The sequence below is a fragment of the Aegilops tauschii genome, chromosome 7 (genome assembly GCF_002575655.3).
Source record: "Aegilops tauschii subsp. strangulata cultivar AL8/78 chromosome 7, Aet v6.0, whole genome shotgun sequence".
Classification (NCBI taxonomy): Eukaryota; Viridiplantae; Streptophyta; class Magnoliopsida; order Poales; family Poaceae; genus Aegilops; species Aegilops tauschii.
The window spans coordinates 492,448,038-492,466,115 of NC_053041.3; the positions used below are offsets into that span (position 1 = coordinate 492,448,038).

Consider the following 18,078-nt stretch of genomic DNA (forward strand, 5'->3'; position numbering starts at 1 on the left):
TATGATTAGTTCATCATTCCTGATTCAGCCTATTATGAATAAGCATGTTTGCAATGACAATTAGAGATTATAGTTGCTTATGCCATGCTTGATTAGCTATGAGTTATAATGGTTTACCTTGCGTGCCAACATGCTATTAAAATGGTAGTGATTTGGTATAGCGGGGTGGTATCCTCCTTTGAATGATTTAAGTGACTCGACTTGGCACATGTTCACGCATGTAGTTGAAACAAATCAACAAAGCCTTCACAGTATTTATGTTCATGGTGGATTATATCCTACTTATGCTTGTACTCAATGTTTATTAATTTTAATGCATGTTCATGACTGTTGTCGCTCTCTAGTTGGTCGCTTCCCAGTCTTTTGCTAGCCTTCACTTGTACTAAGTGGGAATACTGCTTGTGCATCCAATCCCTTAAACCCCAAAGTTATGGCATATGAGTCCACCATACCTTCCTATATGCGGTATCTACCTGCCGTTCCAAGTAAATTTGTATGTGCCAAACTCCAAACCTTCAAATGAAATTCTGTTTTGTATGCTCGAATAGCTCATGTATCAACTAGGGCTGTCCGTATCTTCCATGCTAGGCAGGTTATTCTCAAGAGGAGTGGACTCCACTCCTCACTCACGAGAAAATGGCTGGTCACCGGAATGCCCAGTCCCATGCTTTATGCAAACTAAATCAAAATAATTGCAAACAAAACTCCCCCTGGGACTGTTGCTAGTTGGAGGCACTCGTTGTTTCGAGCAAGCCATGGATTGATGCTTGTTGGTGGAGGGGGAGTATAAACTTTACCATTCTGTTTGGGAACCGCCTATATTGTGTTCAGCATGGAAGATATCGCCATCTCTTGGTTGTTATGTTGAAATGAAAGTGTGCCGCTCAAAATATTATGTATCTCTGCTTTAAAATCGAGCTCTGGCACCTCTACAAATCCCTGCTTCCCTCTGCGAAGGGCCTATCTATTTACTTTTATGTTGAGTCATCACCCTCTTATTAAAAAGCACTAGCTGGAGAGCGCTGCTGTCATTTGCATTCATTACTATTAATTTATATTGGGTATGACTATGACTGGATCTCTTTTACCATGAATTACAATGTTTAGTTAGTCCTTGATCTTTAAAGGTGCTCTGCATTTATGTTTTGCGGTCTCAGGAAGGGCTAGCGAGAGTTTGTAAAAGTTTTTCTTTATCAATTTCAGTTTATCAACTGAATTGCTTGAGGACAAGCAAAGGTTTAAGCTTGGGGGAGTTGATACGTCTCCCTTGTACCTACTTTTCCAAACACTTTTGCCCTTGTTTTGGACTCTAACTTGCATGATTTGAATGGAACTAACCCGGACTGACGCTGTTTCCAGCAGAATTGCCATGGTGTTATTTATGTGTAGAAACAAAAGTTCTTGGAATGACCTGAAACTCCACGGAACTTATTTTTGGAAAATATTAAAAATACTGGAAGAAGAATCCATGTCAGGGGGCCCACACCCTGTCCACGAGGGTGGGGGGCGCGCCCCCTGCCTCGTGGGCCCCCTAACGCTCCACCGACCTCAACTCCAACTCCATATATTCGTGTTCGGGGAGAAAAAAGTCAAAGAGAAGGGTTCATCGCGTTTTACGATACGGAGCCGCCGCCAAGCCCTAAAACCTCTCGGGAGGGCTGATTTGGAGTCCGTTCGGGGCTCCGGAGAGGGGAATCCGTCGCCGTCGTCATCATCAACCATCCTCCATCACCAATTTCATGATGCTCACCGCCGTGCGTGAGTAATTCCATCGTAGGCTTGTTGGACGGTGATGGGTTGGATGAGATTTATCATGTAATCGAGTTAGTTTTGTTAGGGTTTGATCCCTAGTATCCACTATGTTCTGAGATTGATGTTGCTATGACTTTGCTATGCTTAATGCTTGTCACTAGGGCCCGATTGCCATGATTTCAGATCTGAACCTGTTATGTTTTCATGAATATATGTGAGTTCTTGATCCTATCTTGCAAGTCTATAGTCACCTACTATGTGTTATGATCCGGCAACCCCGAAGTGACAATAATCGGGACCACTCCCGGTGATGACCGTAGTTTGAGGAGTTCATGTATTCACTATGTGTTAATGCTTTGGTCCGGTACTCTATTAAAAGGAGGCCTTAATATTCCTTAGTTTTCGCTAGGACCCCGTTGCCACGGGAGGGTAGGACAAAAGATGTCATGCAAGTTCTTTTCCATAAACACGTATGACTATATTCGGAATACATGCCTACATTACATTGATGAACTGGAGCTAGTTCTGTGTCACCCTATGTTATGATTGTTACATGATGAACCGCATCCGGCATAATTCTCCATCACTGATCCAATGCCTACGAGCTTTTCACATATTGTTCTTCGCTTATTTACTTTTCCGTTGCTACTGTTACAATCACTACAAAACCCAAAAATATTACTTTTGCTACCGTTACCGTTACTTCCATACTACTTTGCTACTAAATACTTTGCTGCAGATATTAAGTTATCCAGGTGTGGTTGAATTAACAACTCAGCTGCTAATACTTGAGAATATTCTTTGGCTCCCCTTGTGTCGAATCAATAAATTTGGGTTGAATACTCTACCCTCGAAAACTGTTGCGATCCCCTATACTTGTGGGTTATCAGATATCCTAGGACAACACTGGATTCTCCAGGTGCCCACAAGCAATCCACCCAGATGTGTATTTAAGTAGCCACCTTAAGTGGAACCATTAATTAACAACCTCACATCCGTCATCAATACACTCAAACCCAAACCACATCTACGAGCATAGCATAGCAATATAAGCAACGTAGAAGTAACTCCCATAGGTTTGATAATAAACAGGTGAATAGGTACTACCTCATCTACTTCCCAAAACCCACAATTTAAATCAGATCCTAACCATGCAAATGTTTGAGGATTGAACTAATGCAATAAAACTGGGTAGTAAAGAGGCATGATCAAAGTGTGTAACATCCCAAATTTTCAATTTGGTATGTTATACATAGATCATCATTGAATATCATGTTTTAGTGCATTTTGACAAATCCTCGATAAATCCTAAGCAACTCAAGGACCCTCGGAGAGAGTTGGGGATTTTCTCGAATTTTCATATTTGATTTTTCATCAAATAATGAGACGAGGATTTTGGTTTTAATTATTTTTCTCTCCGGAAAAATATTTCATTAAACAAAATAAATGAGAGGAGAAAATATGACTTCTCCAAAACAATTGAAATACTGGAGGAAAAATGTTAAAATCATTTATTGGAATTTATTTGGATTTTATTTGATGTTTTCATTGCATTAAAAATATTGCATGTTTTCAAAAATTTATTTTGTGTTAAAAAAATGTTCACCCTATTCTAGATTTTCTATCTAGACGGGGAAAATTTATTTTATCTTTTTTGGACTTCTATTTATTTTTCTATGAATATTTTTTCCGCGGAATGTATTTTAAAAAAATGCGCAGCGCCCGACTGGGCCGAGGCCCAGCCGAAGCCAGGCCGGCCCGCCCGCGGGATCTCCTTCCCCAGCACGCCCCGCCGCCGCGCCGTGTCCATGGCGGACACGGGAGCCGCCCCGCTCGGCTTGCCCCCTCCCCAAGCCGCCGGACCCCCCTTCTATATATATACCCCCCTCCTCTCCTCCTTCCTCTCTCCCCGCCGCCCGCACCCGCACTCGCCGCCGCCGGAGCCGGAGCTCGAGCCCGCGCCGCCGCCGCTCGCCGCCCCTCGCCCCGAGCCGCCCGCTGCACCCGCCGCCCCGCCGCCCCTCGCCGGAGTCACCGGAGCCCCGCCGGAGCCCGTCCCCGAGGTAGCCGCACCTCGCCTCGTTTGCCGGTTTTTGTAAAAAAAAACCGTTCGTTTAAAAAAAACCCTAGATCGGTATTTTTTCGGTTTTGTTATTTTGTGAACGTTCACTGACTCATTCGTTTTAACGAACGCGTTCATCGGATTTTCTCTGTTAACGAACGTCCGTTCTTTAACCGTTCGTCCGTTTTTCTTTTTCGTCGGATTATTCCGCGATTTTCTCAGATTCGATTTCTGATCGAATCTTCGTTTCTGTTTAACTTTTCGCTCGTTTATCGGAATCAGGCGATTCAAGCGCCTAGAGTTTCGTCTCGAAATTCTCTTTCCGTTTAGCCTACTCAAACAAGTTTTTGCTACTGTAAAATTTGACCTAGATCCAGATTAGTAAACGAAGCTTGTTTTTTTCACCGTTTGACTTTCGTTGCTTCGGTCGAGTTGATTCTTTTGGCAAACCGGAGTTCTTAAGTTGAACTTTCTGGTTGGATCTTTCATTCGAGTTTTACCTGTGCATTAGATGAGTACTTATTGTTTGCTTGTTGTTTGCGATAGAGTACCCGGAGTGTGCCACTTGTTACTTCGAATCGCTAGGTTTTGCGGATCATCAGCAAGGCAAGTAACACTTTGATCATACCTTCCATACCCAGTTTTTATTGCATTAGATCTATTCCTCAAACATTGCATGATTAGGATCTAATTAAATTGTGGGTACTGGGAAGTAGTTGAGGTAGTACCTATTACCTGTTTTCTTATCAAACCCTTGGGAGTTACTTCTACGTTGCTGTTATATTGCCATGCTATGCTCGTAGACGTGGATTTGGGTTTGAGAGATATTCATGACAGATGTGAGATTGTTAATAATGGTTTACCTAAGGTGGCAACTAAAACTCACATCTGGGTGGATCGAGGCACCTGGAGAATCCAGTGTTGTCTGTTTGTATAAGGACCGCCACCCAGGCTCAAAGGGATCATAAGATTATTCATGCTAGAAACTTCCGTGTGCAGCCACAAGCTATTATGGGCTCTAGCATAGTTGAGTAGGTTACATGATCTCTTGAAGAGGTGGGCTAGCAGATGTAGGGGAAAGTAGGTGTACCGGTCCATCCAGAGTAAAGAGTGATTGTTCCTGAAAGACTGTGTCTCGGTCATCCGTTTCTCAAACATCATGTAGTGCGAGAATCAAGCAGAGGCGATCGAGTCTTGTGGGGAAAAGTGCGCAAACCTCTGCAGAGTGTACAAACTAATCATGGTTAGCCGTGTCCCCGGTTATGGACAACTTGAGTATCTAGTACCTGGATTATCATTTGAATCTCATCACCATGTTACTTTTAATTAATTTTGTGGGTTGTGATGACACTTAATTGGGATTGAGTTGGAGGTACCTTCTCAATGTTTAACAACCACCATGATAGTTAAATAAAATTTATTCCTTTGAAGTAGGGAAAAATTGGCTTTTCGCAAAATTGTAACCATAGAGCTTTCCACCAGCCATATATGCATGTAGTATAGCATTATTATTATTCATTATTCTCTATGTGCTACTTTGCCAGCATATTCTATGTGCTGACCCATTTTTGGGCTGCAACGTTTCATGTTGCAGACTTTTCAGACGACGAGTAAGGTGCCTTAGGTCGTGGTCTTATACTCAGTGATGCCGCTGGAGTTGATGGACTCACTTATCTTCCAAGTCTTCCGCTGTTATCGTTTTAGATGGCCTTAAGCCATATTTATCATACTTTATCTCTTTGGAGATATTCGATGTAATAAGTGTGTGATTGCTACTCTGTTATAAATCCTCCATTTGTACTGTGCGTGTCAGCATTACTGATTCAGGGATGACACTGGTGCACAGCAGCATAGACCATTTGAGGTCTGGTCGCCGCAAAGTTGGTATCAGAGCACACGCTGACTGTAGGACACGACCACTAAGCTTAAGCCCTAGAAAGCTTCTCTCTTCTCATTTCTGACCCCTCTCCACTTTCTACTCTTTTAGGAATGGCGGATACAAGGAGCAAGTTCATGCAACCAGATGAACACACGCCTTTTGGTCGACACTTGAAGGAAGTCACCAAGTATTTGAACATAGGAATACCAAGCATCACCGGAACCTACAACGCCACATTACCCGAAGAGGAGAGCTGGAAGATTCAAGTTCTCATTCCAGGAAGGACGTTTGTGCCAGTTACTGAACCCATAAGATTGGTTTTCATAGCACCCACCTGGAGTTTAGGGAAGTGCATGGCCGCACACATCGCAATGGGACGCATTGGAGAAGTCTACCACCAGGAGCTTAAGGATACAATTTATCAGATTTGTGGACGCCGAGACGCGCAATGGGAGATGATCAGAACCAAGAAGGATGGATCAATCGTAGCTTTCATCCAGGAGCAAAATCAACATATTCGTCGCCAGGAGAACCAGATGTGCACGGACAAGGAAGAACTGAAGAAGGCATTAACGAAGATCAAGGAGCTCCAAGAAGAACTTAAAGCTACACGCGAGGATTATATGGAGGAAATCATCGCACTAGTAGGGAAGAATGACGACCTGGAGAAGAAGATTGGAGTATTCATGGAAAATCCAGTGCCAAAAGCAGAAGTTGACGAATGCACTTGTCCGGATAACTACATCATCATCGACGACACCGACTCGGAACCAAGTGAAGATGACTATGTTGACGAAGCTGGAGCAGACATCATGGAGTCTTCAACGGATCAGAATTTTTAGTAGACCACCATATCAGTAGTAGTTTTCCCCCATTTAATAGTATAGTTCAAGCACTTTGTAACGCTAGTTAGATCGATTGTTTTGCCTTGTTTGAATTGATTGAGTGATATTGATTGTATTTGCCTCATGAGCATATGGGTAGTGTTTTCTCTCTAGACCTCATTCTATTCTTAACTCTCATCTTTTCTAAACCTATCAGATGCCTCCAAGACGCGACACCGGATTTGTTTTCCCACCGGAGATCACCCAGTTGATTCAGCAACAGAATGCCCTGATGCAAGTGTTAGTGCAGAACCAAGGCAACAACAACAACAACAACCCACCGCCACCACCACCTGTTGATCACCTAGCCCGTTTCTTGAGGCTAAACCCGCCGGTGTTTTCCAGTAGCACCGAGCCGATTGTTGCAGATGATTGGCTCCGCAAAGTTGGAAGGGAGTTGACCACTGCAGGATGCACAGATGCGGAAAGAGTGCGTTTTGCCGCACATCAGCTTGATGGACCCGCGGCATCATGGTGGGAGAATTATACAGCCACGCACCCCATTGACACTGTCACATGGGACCAGTTTCAGCAAGCTTTCCGTACAGCTCATGTTTCAGCAGGAGCTATGGCTATGAAGAAGCGCGAGTTTCGCAACCTACGCCAAGGAGGACGCACCGTAGGCCAGTATGTGGAGGATTTCAGTAAGTTAGCACGTTATGCACCAGTCGACGTTGCTATAGATGCAGCCAAGCAGGAGAAATTTTTGGAAGGACTGAATGATGAACTGAGTCGCAGTTGATGGTAGCAACCTTCAACAACTACCAGGAGCTGGTAGATAGAGCTCTCATGATTGAAGGGAAGCAACAGCAGATTGAAAATCGTAAGAGGAAGTATGGACAAGGGAAGTACAATTCTGGAGCTCAACAGAAGCCACGATTTGCCCCAAAGCCGGGAGGACAGTTTCAGCATACCCATGGAGGAGGTAGTTCGCACAACCATAATGGCTCCAAGAATGGTAATGGGAATGGAGGAAGCAACGGACAGAACCGCACCAACCCATCTACCCCAACCAAGAGGGATCTAAGTCATATTACTTGTTTCAAGTGCCAGAAGACTAACCAGAAAGTTTAACATAAGAACTCCGGTTTGCAAAAAGAATCAAATCAAACGAAGCAACAGAACTCAAACTGCGAAAGAAACAAGATCCGTTTACTAATCTGGACTAAAGTCAAATTTTACAGTAGCAAAATCTTGCTCAAGTTGGTTAAACAGAAAGAGGGCTTCGAGACGAAGATCTAGGCGCTTGAATCGCCTGATTCCGATAAACGAGCGAGAAGATAAACTAAAACGAAAATCGGATCAGAAATCGCGATCGAAAATAATTGCGAAAAATCCAAGAAAAAGAAAAACTGACGAACAGACTAACGAACGAACGTTCGCTGTCTGCGGTTAACGAACGAAAACCGTTTGTTAAAACGAACGTACGAACGGGCGTTCGCTAAATAACTAAACCGAAAAAAACCGATCTAAAGTAAAAAAAGGAATCTAGGGTTTCGAAAAAAAACCGATCGGTTTTCTCACGAAAACCGACGGCGGCGGCGACTGCCTCCGGCGGTCGGCGGGACGGCGGCGGCGACTACCTCCAGCGGTCGGCGGGATGGCGGCGGCGGCGAGCGGCTCCGGCAACAGGGTCAGGTGGCGGCGGCGAGGGGGCGTCGGGCTTCAGCGGCGGCGCGACGCGCGGGGAGGCGCGGGCGGTGCGGCGGCGGCTCGGGACGGCGACATGGCGGCGGGTTTTGGGCGGCCCTAGGGTTTTCGGGCGGGGTGGCACTAGCTCGGGCCTCCGCGGCTTTAAAGGGCCGGCCGGGCTAGTGTCCAGGTCGGACACGGCCCGGTTAGGTCGGTTCGTTTTTTTTAAATTAATAATTCCGCTCAGAAAAACGAATAAAAGAAATACTAAATGGACTCGAAAAACCCTGAAATAAATTTTCCCCATCCTCGAAAAATCTACGGGACAAGGTGAACATTTATTTGGGCCTCTAATGCAATTTCGAAAAACGCATATTTTTCCTAATTCAAATAAAAATCGATAAAAACTCCGAATAAAATCTTATTTGATTTTAATATTAAATCTCCAATATTTCTTTATTTTGGGGAAGTCATTTTATCCCCTCTCTTTTATTTTCATAAAAAGAAATATTTGAAGAGAAAATAATTAAAATCAACGATCCTCTTTTCAAAATTTGAGGAAACTCAAATATGAAAATAACGAAATTCCCAACTCTCTCCGTGGGTCCTTGAGTTGCGTAGAATTTCTAGGATCAAGCCAAAATGCAATAAAAATGTGATATGCAATGATGATCTAATGCATAACATTCCAAAATGAAAATTTGGGATGTTACAATAGTATAGCAATTATCATCATCACAGTGAGTAGTAGGAGCAACATCATTTGGGAGGGATACCTTTCTACATTTGCTTCACCTTCTTTTCTTTTTCTTCTTCACATCATGTGTGGGTTTAATCCTCTTTTTGGAGCTCCTTATTAGTGAGATTGGTTGAATAGAAGGCTCCTCCTCGTTACCTGATTCATCATAAGAAATAATAGGAAGATATTGGGAAGTCTCTTCCCTTTCATTAGTATTCTCTTCATCTTCTATTTGCTTTCTTTTCTTTATGTAATTGGCAATATAGGGATTTTCAATGCAATTCACCGCACAATATATATAAATTTCCTCTAGATCAATATCAAGGAATTTTCAAGGTTAAATTTTGGAATACCCTCAGTTGCACGTTTCATTTCTTCATAACCCAATAGCAAACTAAGTTCATTATGATGTGGAAGGGAAATCAAATCATCACAATTTTTGGACATGATTCGATCATGAAACAATTTGCATCGGAGATTTAAATGACCATGTTCATTGCAAAGTTCACAAGTACGGTGAAGATATTTTAAATTTTCAGCACTAACATCTAGCCTTTCTTGTAACCATTTAGTTTCTAAATACTTATGCCTCTTGCAAAATCTATCTTCCCTATTTGGTGTGTACTTGCAAACTCTATGCACTCCACAAAAATTGACATGCTTATAAGAGACATTTTCATCATGACTAGTGCAACCATCATTAGTACTATGGATATTCAAAGAGTTCATACTAACAACATTGCAATCATGCTCATCATTCAAAGATTTAGTGCCAAACATTCTAATGCATTCTTCTTCTAGCAATTGAGCACAATTTTTCTTTCCATCATCCTCACGAAAGATATTAAAAAGATGAAGCGTATGAGACAAACTCAATTCCATTTTTTTTGTAGTTTTGTTTTATAAACTAAACTAGTGATAAAACAAGAAACTAAAAGATTCGATTGCAAGATCTAAATATATACTTCAAGCACTCACCTCCCAGGCAACGGCGCCAGAAAAGAGCTTGATGTCTAGTACACAACCTTCTTCTTGTAGAAGTTGTTGGGCCTCCAAGTGCAGAGGTTTGTAGGACAGTAGCAAATTTCCCTCAAGTGGATGACCTAAGGTTTATCAATCCGTGGGAGGTGTAGGATGAAGATGGTCTCTCTCAAACAACCCTGCAACCAAATAACAAAGAGTCTCTTGTGTCCCCAACACACCCAATACAATGGTAAATTGTATAGGTGCACTAGTTCGGCGAAGAGATGGTGATACAAGTGCAATATGGATGGTAGATATGAGTATTTTTAATCTGAAAATATAAAAACAGCAAGGTAACTAATGATAAAAGTGAGCGTAAATGGTATTGCAATGCTAGGAAACAAGGCCTAGGGTTCATACTTTCACTAGTGCAAGTTCTCTCAACAATAATAACATAATTGGATCATATAACTATCCCTCAACATGCAACAAAGAGTCACTCCAAAGTCACTAATAGCGGAGAAAAAACGAAGAGATTATTGTAGGGTACGAAACCACCTCAAAGTTATTATTTCTGATCAATCTATTCAAGAGTTCGTACTAGAATAACACCTTAAGACACAAATCAACCAAAACCCTAATGTCACCTAGATACTCCAATGTCACCTCAAGTATCCGCGGGTATGATTATACGATATGCATCACACAATCTCAGATTCATCTATTCAAACCAACACAAAGTACTTCAAAGAGTGCCCCAAAGTTTCTACCGGAGAGTCAAGATGAAAACGTGTGCCAACCCCTATGCATAAGTTCACGAGGTCATGGAACCCGCAAGTTGATCACCGAAACATACATCAAGTAGATCACGTGATATCCCATTGTCACCAAAGATAAGCACATGCAAGACATACATCAAATGTTCTCAAATCCTTAAAGACTCAATCCGGTAAGATGACTTCAAAGGGAAAACTCAATCCATTACAAGAGAGTAGAGGGGGAGAAACATCATAAGATCCAACTATAATAGCAAAGCTCGCGATACATCAAGATCGTACCACCTCAAGAACACGAGAGAGAGAGAGAGAGAGATCAAACACATAGCTATTGGTACATACCCTCAGCCCCGAGGGTCAACTAATCCCTCCTCGTCATGGAGAGCGCCGGGATGATGAAGATGGCCACCGGTGAGGGATCCCCCCCTCCGGCAGGGTGCCGGAACGGGTCTAGATTGGTTTTCGGTGGCTACAGAGGCTTGCGGCGGCGGAACTCCCGATCTATTCTGTTCCCCGATGTTTTTAGGGTATATGGATTTATATAGGCGAAAGAAGTTGGTCAGGGGAGACACGAGGGGCCCACGAGGGTGGGGGCGCGCCCAGGGGGTAGGCGCGCCTCCCTGCCTCGTGGCCACCTTGTTGCTTCCCTGCCGTACACTCCAAGTCTCCTGGATTGCTTCCGTTCCAAAAATAACTCTCCTGAATGTTTCATTCCGTTTGGACTCCGTTTGATATTCCTTTTCTTTGAAACACCGAAATAGGCAAGAAAACAGCAATTTGGGCTCGGACTCCGGTTAGTAGGTTAGTCCCAAAAATGATATAAAAGTCTAAAGTAAAGCCCATAAACATCGAAAACAGGTAATATAATAGCATGGAACAATCAAAAATTATAGATACGTTGGAGACGTATCACCTAGCAATATGCCCTAGGATACCACATCTTTTGCACTTACGTTGTTTTTTTACGCGACCCTCTTCACCAACTCTTATCCTGTTTTTCCTTGGTCTTCCTGGTGGTCTAGTCAGTACAGGAGAACGGAGTTTGAACCCTGGGTCTACTATGTTCCATTGGTCTTTTCCCAAGAGTGCAGGCACATTTTCAGCATAAGCAACCCTAAATTTGGAAACAGAGAAATATTCAGAGCAATACTGATCAACTTCACCATCTTCACCTCCAATAATAGTCATGAGATGTAGGGCATGTATGCACGGCTTCCCGCGGATCTGCCATTGCCTACGACTGCATTCATTAGTTGCAAGGTTCACTGGATATCTCCATTCCATATTTTTACTGTTAGTGTATGTCACCTCAGCCTCGTATGTCGACGGTCGAATGCATTTCATCCTTAGTCCTCTTGCCTTGGCATGCAATGCCTTAATTAGAGATGGGAGCATAAGATAGCCAACATATTGTGTTTCTGCAATTCTTTTACGAAGAGCTATCTTTGTCATGATCATCTTCCTGATCTTATGAAATGCTTGCCACAACAAAAGCCCTTTCACTGACTTGAACTTTGCATTGAAACACTCAGCGAGGTTATTGGTCACATAGTCTACTTTGCAGATTTCATTGAATTTGCTTCTTGACCACACCTTTCCATGATGTTCATCCATGTACTCCTTCACCAAAGGATTGTGAGCATACAACACTCTCAAATGGTGCTCATGCTTCCTCACGCTGCATGTGTATGATGCTGGCCATAGATTCTCATCATAAACTTTGCCTTTGAATTTCTTTTTAAAATTCTGCGCTAGGTGTCGCATACATTCCCTATGTTCCACTCCAGGGAATAGAATTTCTACTGCAGTTTCTAAACCCTTGCAAGCATCTGTGTGTATAACTAAACCTGAGGGTGTACCTATAATGTTGCACAACTGCTGCAGAAACCAGAACCAACTCTCCTCGGACTCTACCTCCAACACACCAAATGCAACTGGGAATAGCCAGTTGTGTCCATCAACTGCACAAGCTGCTGCTAGCTGGCCTCTCCATCTTCCATTCAAAGCAGTTGCATCAACAGCCAAATAGGGCCTACAACCATTCAGAAACCCCTGCCAGCAAGCCTTGAAACAAACAAAAGCCCTCCTGAAGCCCTCCTTCTCCAGTGACTTCCCTTTTAATTTGTACTTAACTGTATGCTTGTCAATCTCTACAACACTCCCTGGACTAGCCGTCTCCACTTCAGCTTTGAAGGTGTAAAGCAACTGTAAACTCTCATTCCATGGACCATTAATCCTATCAAGAGCCCTTTCCTTTGCATAGAAAATCCTCATGTAAGGTATATTAATCTTGTACTTCTCAAATAGCTTCCCATGGAGTGCTGTTGGACCAATTGTTGGTGTTTAATTTCCCTCAACCAATCCAAGATTGCATCTGCCACCCACCTAGTCTTTGCAAGCTTTGATTTGTCCTTTCCCCCTCCCCCTCTAGGTGGGCAAATGTGCCCGTGTGGGTTGCTTTTTATCTAAAATAAAATGAAAAATGATGTCAAATACAATTAAGAAACAGTACACATGATCTGAATATAGAATGGATAAATAATCTAATAAAAAGATTCACTTGTAATACCTAGATCAATTTGCTCTTTAGCATAGTGGATGCATGCAACCTCCACCTACACCTATCATAAGGGAAATTAACAGTGAATCTTCCTGGCTCACTCCTATCAACCTCATAGGAGTTTTTTGTGAGAATGCAATATGTAGTCACTGCATTACGACAGTCCACCATCGATTCGAATACGGTTCCTGGAGTAAGCTCAGGATTCTCCCTGTTCCACTCAATTGTTGGCATGTCCTCACCATCATATTCTTGTAAAACTAAGGAGTCGATGTTCTCCTCCCTCTCTTCATCGTCAGTGTCATAAAATCTAGCACGACTGCTAGGCTCCTCTGGATATTCATCTTCCACTGCCTGTTGACTAACTCTATCTACCAGTTCAGGGAATAGAATCTCATCCTCATCATCATGTCAAGGCACTTCCTCGTCAGGCACTGCATCTACTTCTACATGAGGTGCAGAAGGGAGAGGAGAAGTGGCAGAATTAGCGGCAGCCGACATGTTGTGGCTTTCAAAACCACTAGGTTTACTTGGTCCCGACCTACAAGGAGTGCGAGGCGCTCGCTATTAGCAGATACAGATGATGTCTAAACACCCTTCCCCTTTGGGATACGTTGTTTGCATGCCTGAAGTAAACCTGATCATTTGTCGGGTCGGGTCGGGTTCGGGCCGGGCTTGACAAAGCCCGAAGGAAAAATCCCAAGCCCGAGCCCGGCCCGAAGTACATGAACAGTGACACTTTTTAAATAAATTAATTAATTTCGAGATATTATATTAATTTATTATACCTATATTTCGAATAAAATATGTTTTTATATATATTTCGGGCTTTATTCGGGCTTTCGGGCCGGGCTTCGGGTCAGAAAATGGAGCCCAAGCCCGGCCCGAATGTCGGGCTTCAGGTTCGGGCCGGCGGGCCGGGTTGTCCATGACCAGGTCTAGCCTAAAGCACACCGATATGGATTTTACCGAAATGGCTATCAGCATTCAAACTAAATAGCAATCCCAGATGCTCATCACAAGTTAATGGGACAAATCTCTGCTCGGTGCTGTCGAAATATCTCAGTTCAACAGCATCGGCAGGGCTCCATGGATACTCACAACAGAGCGCCTCGCGGAAATCTGTGAACGAAACGCTGGTTTCTACCACTTTAGGATAGAAAAACCCAGAAATCAGACATGGTTTCGTTCCGCGCAGCTCGCTAGTTTCCATTCTAACCCCAACCGAAAAGCAAGTGCAGGATCAACCCTATTTGATTGAAATAAGATAAAGGGCGTAGTTAGGCCTAAAATTTTCAGATAAATTGCACTGATTCACGCCAACGGTGGTCAAATACAGCCTAATTTACGGACCTCCTAATCAATTTGAGAGGAAAATGATGCTTACCCAAGTGGAATCCATGAATTATCCGCCTCTGATTCGACCCAATCATCTCCACGGTCAATGGGCCAAATGGGGTGCTCCCCCGACATCGCTTCCTAATCCTAGATGGGGAGAGAGTGTAGATGCGGCAGGGTCGGCACAACTACGGCAGAGGCAGCATGACAGCGGCGGAGGCGGCACGACGGCGGCGGAGGGGGCGGCGCGGAAGTGACTCGATTTGATTCAGGTTATAGTGAGGGGAACCCTACAGTGAGTGTCAGTTTCGCGGCCCTATGCGGCCCCAGTATAATCTGAATGTGGACTCGGCCCTATGCGGCCCCACTCGTCAGAGTTAACGGTCAAGCCATTGACCCGACAACAACGTCCGCTGTGACCAGTTCTGAGGGTTTCGGGCAAGGGAGTGGGGAAAAGTGAGAAAAAGTTAAGATCGTGGGGATGAATGAGTAGAACTAAGGAACCAGGGGCACAGAAATAAAAATCCCATAAAAATATAGCCTCAAGTAAATTTACCGATAGACGAAGACGAAAGAGGGGATGCCTTCCGGGGCATCCCAAGCTTAGGCTCTTGGTTGTCCTTGAATATTACCTTGCGGTGTGATACGTCTCCATCGTATCTACTTTTACTAACGCTTTTCCTCTTGGTTTCGACTCTAATTTGCATGATTTGAATCAAACTAACCGGACTGACGTTGTTTTCAGCAGAACTACCATGGTGTTGTTTTTGTGCAGAAATAAAAGTTCTCGGAATGGAACGAAACTTTGCGAGGATTTTTTATAAAATAAAAGAGAATTTATGGAGCCAAGAACCATCGTAGGGGGGCACCTGGGTGGGCACAACCCACCAGGGCGCCCCCCTCCAGGCGCGCCCAGGTGGGTTGTCCCCACCTCGTGGCCCCGCAAACCCTGAAACCAACGCTATAAAATCCTATTTTTCCAGAAAAAAATCTGGGAGAAAGAATTATCGCGTTCCATGAGATGGAGCCGTCGCCGTCTCCTGTTCTTCATTGGGAGGCCAGATCAGGAGTCTGTTTGGGGCTCCGGGGAGGGGGATCTTTGATCTTCATCATCACCAACCCTTCTCCATCGCCAATTCCATGATGCTCCCCATCGGGAGTGAGTAATTCCTTCATAGGCTCGCTGGTCGGTGAGGAGTTGGATGAGATTCATCATGTAATCGAGTTAGTTTTATTAGGGCTTGATCCCTAGTATCCACTATGTTCTGAGATTGATGTTGCTATGACTTTGCCATGCTTAATGCTTGTCACTTTGGGCCCGGGTGCCATGATTTCAGATCTGAAACGTTTATGTTATCACCATTATATCTATGTTTTAGATCCGATCTTGCAAGTTATAGTCACCTACTACGTGTTATGATCCGGCAACCCCGGAGTGGCAATAGTCGGGACACTTCCTGGTGATGATCGTAGTTTGAGGAGTTCATGTATTCACCATGTGTTAATGCTTTGTTCCGGTTCTCTATTAAAAGGAGGCCTTAATATCCCTTAGTTTCCAATAGGACCCCGCTGCCATGGGAGGGTAGGACCAAAGATTTCATGCAATTTCTTTCCATAAGCACGTATGACTATTTACGGAATACATGCCTACATTATATTTATGAACTGGAGCTAGTGTCGTATCGCCCTAGGTCATAACTGTCACATGATGAATATCATCCAACAAATCATCAATCCAATGCCTACGGCTTTCCTACATATTGCTCCTGCTAAGTTACTACTCCTATTGTTACTGTTGCAATTGCTACAAAACTACTACTATCATTGTTACCGTTACTATTGCCGTTGCTACTATTATCAAAACTATCATACTACTTTGCCACTGATCACTTTCCTGCAGATAATTAATCTCCAGGTGTGGTTGAATTGACAACTCAGCTGCTAATACTTACAAATATTCTTTGGCTCCCCTTGTGTCGAATCTATAAATTTAGGCTGAATACTCTACCCTCGAAAACTGTTGCGATCCCCTATACTTGTGGGTTATCAAGACATTTTTCTGGCATCGTTGCCGGGGAGCATAGCTATATTTGTTGAGTCACTTGGGATTATTATCAATTTATCACTATGAAGAATCTGAAGGATGCTAAGACCAAGATTTTTCCCTCTAAGAAGAGGGGAGGTAAGTAACTGCCATCCAGCTACGCTTTAGATTCACATTCTGTTATAAGTAAACTTGCAACACCACCACATGCTATTAATCCTGATATGTCACAAGTTATTGATGATGCTGCTTCTGCTATGAATGATGCTTATGATGATGCTAGTGCCTTGCTTGATGATAATGTGCCACTAGGTGAATTTCTTGATGAACAAATTGCTAGAGTAAGATATCATGATATTGTTGAAACTGATGATGAGCTTGAAACTGAAAATCATGAAACACCTCTTAGAACTAGCCTTCCTAGATATGAATTGCCCAAGGTACCGGAAGGTTATGTTATGGGTGAGGAAGCAACTAGAGATATTCTTGCTTGTAAGGATAGAGATGATCTAGATAAATTATTATGCAAGTATAAAGAGAGATATTTGAATGCTAAAATGAAATGTGATCCTAAGTTTGCTACTTCACCTATATTTGTTGATGACAAAGATTATGAATTCTCTGTCGACCTAGAGTTAATTACTTTGGTTGGATCTCATCCTTTCCATGGTTATGAAACTTAAACTGTTGTGGCACATCTTACTAAGTTGAATGACATAGCCACCCTTTTTGCTCATGATGAGAAGATTCACTATTACTATGTTCTCAAATTATTTCCGTTCTCATTAAAGGGTGATGCTAAAGCTTGGTACAATACTCTTGCTCCTGGTTTGTGCATAGTCCCCAGGATATGATTTATTACTTCTCTGAAAAATATTTTCCTGCTCATAAGAAACAAGCTGCCTTACAGGAAATATTTAACTTTGTGCAAGTTGAAGAAGAGACTCTCCCACAAGCTTGGGGGAGGCTTCTCCAATTGCTTAATGCTTTGCCTGATCATCCTCTTAAGAAACATGAAATACTTGATATCTTCTATACTGGACTAACCGATGCTTCCAGGGATTTCCTAGATAGTTGTGCTGGTTTTGTTTTCAGGGAACGAACTATTGGGCAAGCTGAAGAATTATTGAATAACATATTGAAAAAATATGATGATTGGACTCCTCCTGAACCACAGCTTAAATCCACTCTGAAGAAGAGGGGTATCTTATATCTCAGTCCTGAAGATATGCAAGAGGCAAAGAAATCTATGAAAGAAAAAGGTATTATAGCTGAGGATGTCAAAATTTTACCTCCTATTGAAGAAATACATGGGCTTGATACACCACCACCACCTAAGGTGGTAGATGTATATTCTCTAATGAAATTCAATGATAATGATAATCCTCATAATATGCACCCTAGCCAATGCCTTTATGAGTTTGAAAATTACATTAGAAAGCAAGATCA

At 43.0% G+C, this 18,078-nt stretch overlaps 1 protein-coding gene across 1 annotated transcript; it reads right to left on the reverse strand.

The window, feature by feature from the left end:
* Positions 1–11,596: 11,596 nt before the first annotated feature.
* On the reverse strand, positions 11,597–12,961 carry LOC109752721 (uncharacterized). Its single transcript, XM_020311620.1, has one exon. The coding sequence runs from the start codon at positions 12,959–12,961 to the stop codon at positions 11,597–11,599; it is 1,365 nt and encodes a 454-aa protein (XP_020167209.1).
* Positions 12,962–18,078: the final 5,117 nt, after the last annotated feature.